The following is a 2,500-nucleotide window of genomic DNA, read 5'->3' as shown; positions in this document are numbered from 1 at the left end:
TTATTACTATTATTATTATTTTATTTCTATTATTATTTTTTTTACATAAATTTGAATGCCCGTAGCGAAGGGATTTAAATATCATGGACCTGGCCCCGGCGCGCTCCATCTGCGAGGCATTTCCGGGAATCAAAACTAAGTTGTTTTTTTAATTGAAAATATAAATTTATCACACATAAATGCATTCCAATGAAATGTGATTAGATAAATTTCCTAGGATCTAAAATTTTGAATAAATCAATATTATAGTTACTGAATTCCTCAATTGGATTATATCTTCCCCTTTCCGCACTAGTAATTGAAATTAATATAATCGTTTTTTTTATATCAAAGCTGTTTTGTTTGCGTTAACGGGTTAATCCAGCGAATAATAATAATGAAATTACTGCTACTAATGATAATGGTAGTGACAATAGTAATAACAGTAATAATGATATTAATCATAAAGATGATAATGATAGTCACAAAAACAATAGTAATGCTAATAACTATTGTGATAATCATTAAAACAGTAATGATTATAACTAAATAATAATAATGATTTATAGATACTGCTAACTACTCCTACTATTACTAATAAGATCACATTAATCACGGTAATGATATATGATTATCATAACCGCTGATCCTAACGAAAACAACAATAACTTAAAAAACAACAACAACAACAACAACAAAAAACGACGATTTCGTTAAGAAAGTCATTAGTCAACATGCTTATTATTTCCTTATTTCCTTTCGTTTCCGACAGTGCCATGGATTTCGCAGACCCGACTCAGGAGGCAGACGAAAAACAGCAAGAATCCGTGGCGGCCGTCGCAGGAGAATTCTTCGGTACAACGACTATTCATGGCGTTGGTCGGGTCTTTAAGTAAGTCATGTCACCCTCTGGGCTGTGTTTTTGTGTTAAGGAAGGCAGCTCTGTTTAATCGGAACACTAAATAATGTTTGTCGAGTGCTGGAATAAGACAATTTTCGGCTGTTTTAACTGGTGTTTCGACGGTTGGAGTAGTTAGCGTGTCGAGTGTCGAGTACCTGATGCTCGTTTCTTTTTTTTTTTCTTTTTTTTTTTGCTCTTGCCTTCAGGGGTAACTGGTGTATCATAACTCTCAGTGGGAAAGCTGTTTTGAACCAGATACTTTATTCCCTCGTTGAGTAAACATTCATAATACATTTAATTCTTTTATAAGAAGGCATTACATAAATAACTGGCAGTTCTGATCTAATTGCTATGACAAGGACTAGTTCTTCAGTATTTACTGACCACATACTTACCTAGATCCTCTCGAAGAATGGAAAAGTCCATCTGGAAATGATAGTTATGTTTTAACGCCCACGGATGTTCCTGTAAAGAAAAAGGAGAGAGCGAGGTAGGTTACTCTTGAAATCATACGGTATTAACAGTTTCATATATCTCGCAAAGAAAGATTATTAGTCAGGAATGGAGAAGAACAGAGGACAATGTGCTTAAGTCTTGGAAACGGATATAAGTGTATTTTTCGTGTGCCATCGACCTCGGTCCACAACAAAAAACTGATGATGTAATATTCATTTCTCTGATACAGGCTGATATTGTATTCCGTTCAGCATGAGCGTGTAAAGGATAAGGGAGGGGGAGGGGGGGGGGTCGAGGCCTTAATCATTTTTTTTATTAGTATTAAAGATAGCAATTTAATCGAAATTAGGGGGAAGAACAAGGCCTTTCAATTTAGGGGAATTTTCCCCCCCCTTTTCCTTGATCAATCTATTATCACTATTTGATTAATTTATGCTATCATTACTCTTCGATAATTTCATTCAATTATTACAATTTTCTCCTGCTAACTACAACACAGAAAGAGCAACGTGTTCCGAAGAGTGGTGTGGTTCCTGGCATTCCTGATCTTCGCAGTGTGGTCCATATACCAGATTGCACTCGTTGTGACCGATTACAACCGATTCTCCAAAAACATTAACCGAAAGGTGTGTTTTTTTTTTTTTTTTTTTTTTTTTTATACGATAATGCATTAATTCTACAATGTGCCTCTTTATGGGTATGAATCTGATGGTGTAGAATTATTAATTTTGTAGTCTCACTTGTGTTTTTAAATTTGTAATTATGTATATTTGTTATTGCTGTGTTATTATCTGTTTGTGTGTGTCTTTTCCCTTCTATATAACTTACCTATACGACTTTTTTTTTTTTTGCATATTCAATATTTTACTTTTTAATCTCCATCTATTTCCCACCTTCCCTAAACACACACACACACACACACACACACACACACACACATCTCCTTTTCCAGGTCGTCGTTGAAACAAACGTAGAGTTTCCTGCCCTAACACTTTGCAACCTGAGTCCCCTTCCCCGTTCACCGGCGTTAGCTGATCACCCACTTTGGGCTCCGTTCATCGATGTTGTAGACTGTTATTCAGGGAAAGGTAAGTGTCAAAAGACTATCTCTCGGGGATTAACTTCTTTGTGGTATTGTGTCTTTTGTGAGTCTGAAATAGGGAA

At 35.5% G+C, this 2,500-nt stretch overlaps 1 protein-coding gene across 1 annotated transcript in view; it reads left to right on the top strand.

Annotated features, from left to right (window-relative positions):
* The window catches only part of LOC122243531 (uncharacterized), a 33,485-nt gene that overhangs the window by 7,026 nt on the left and 23,959 nt on the right, over positions 1-2,500 (top strand). The window contains exons 2-4 of the mRNA XM_086543285.1: positions 752-871; positions 1,836-1,962; positions 2,289-2,424. Coding sequence (XP_086399411.1) covers positions 756-871; positions 1,836-1,962; positions 2,289-2,424 — 379 coding nt within the window. The 5' untranslated portion in view covers positions 752-755. The remainder of the gene's footprint in view (positions 1-751; positions 872-1,835; positions 1,963-2,288; positions 2,425-2,500) is intronic.

The sequence above is a fragment of the Penaeus japonicus genome, unplaced genomic scaffold, assembly GCF_977035675.1.
Source record: "Penaeus japonicus unplaced genomic scaffold, GWHDUDI00000001_assembly GWHDUDI00000013, whole genome shotgun sequence".
Classification (NCBI taxonomy): Eukaryota; Metazoa; Arthropoda; class Malacostraca; order Decapoda; family Penaeidae; genus Penaeus; species Penaeus japonicus.
The sequence above is the reverse complement of the archived record's forward strand: the minus strand, read 5'-3'. Positions and strand labels throughout refer to the sequence as shown.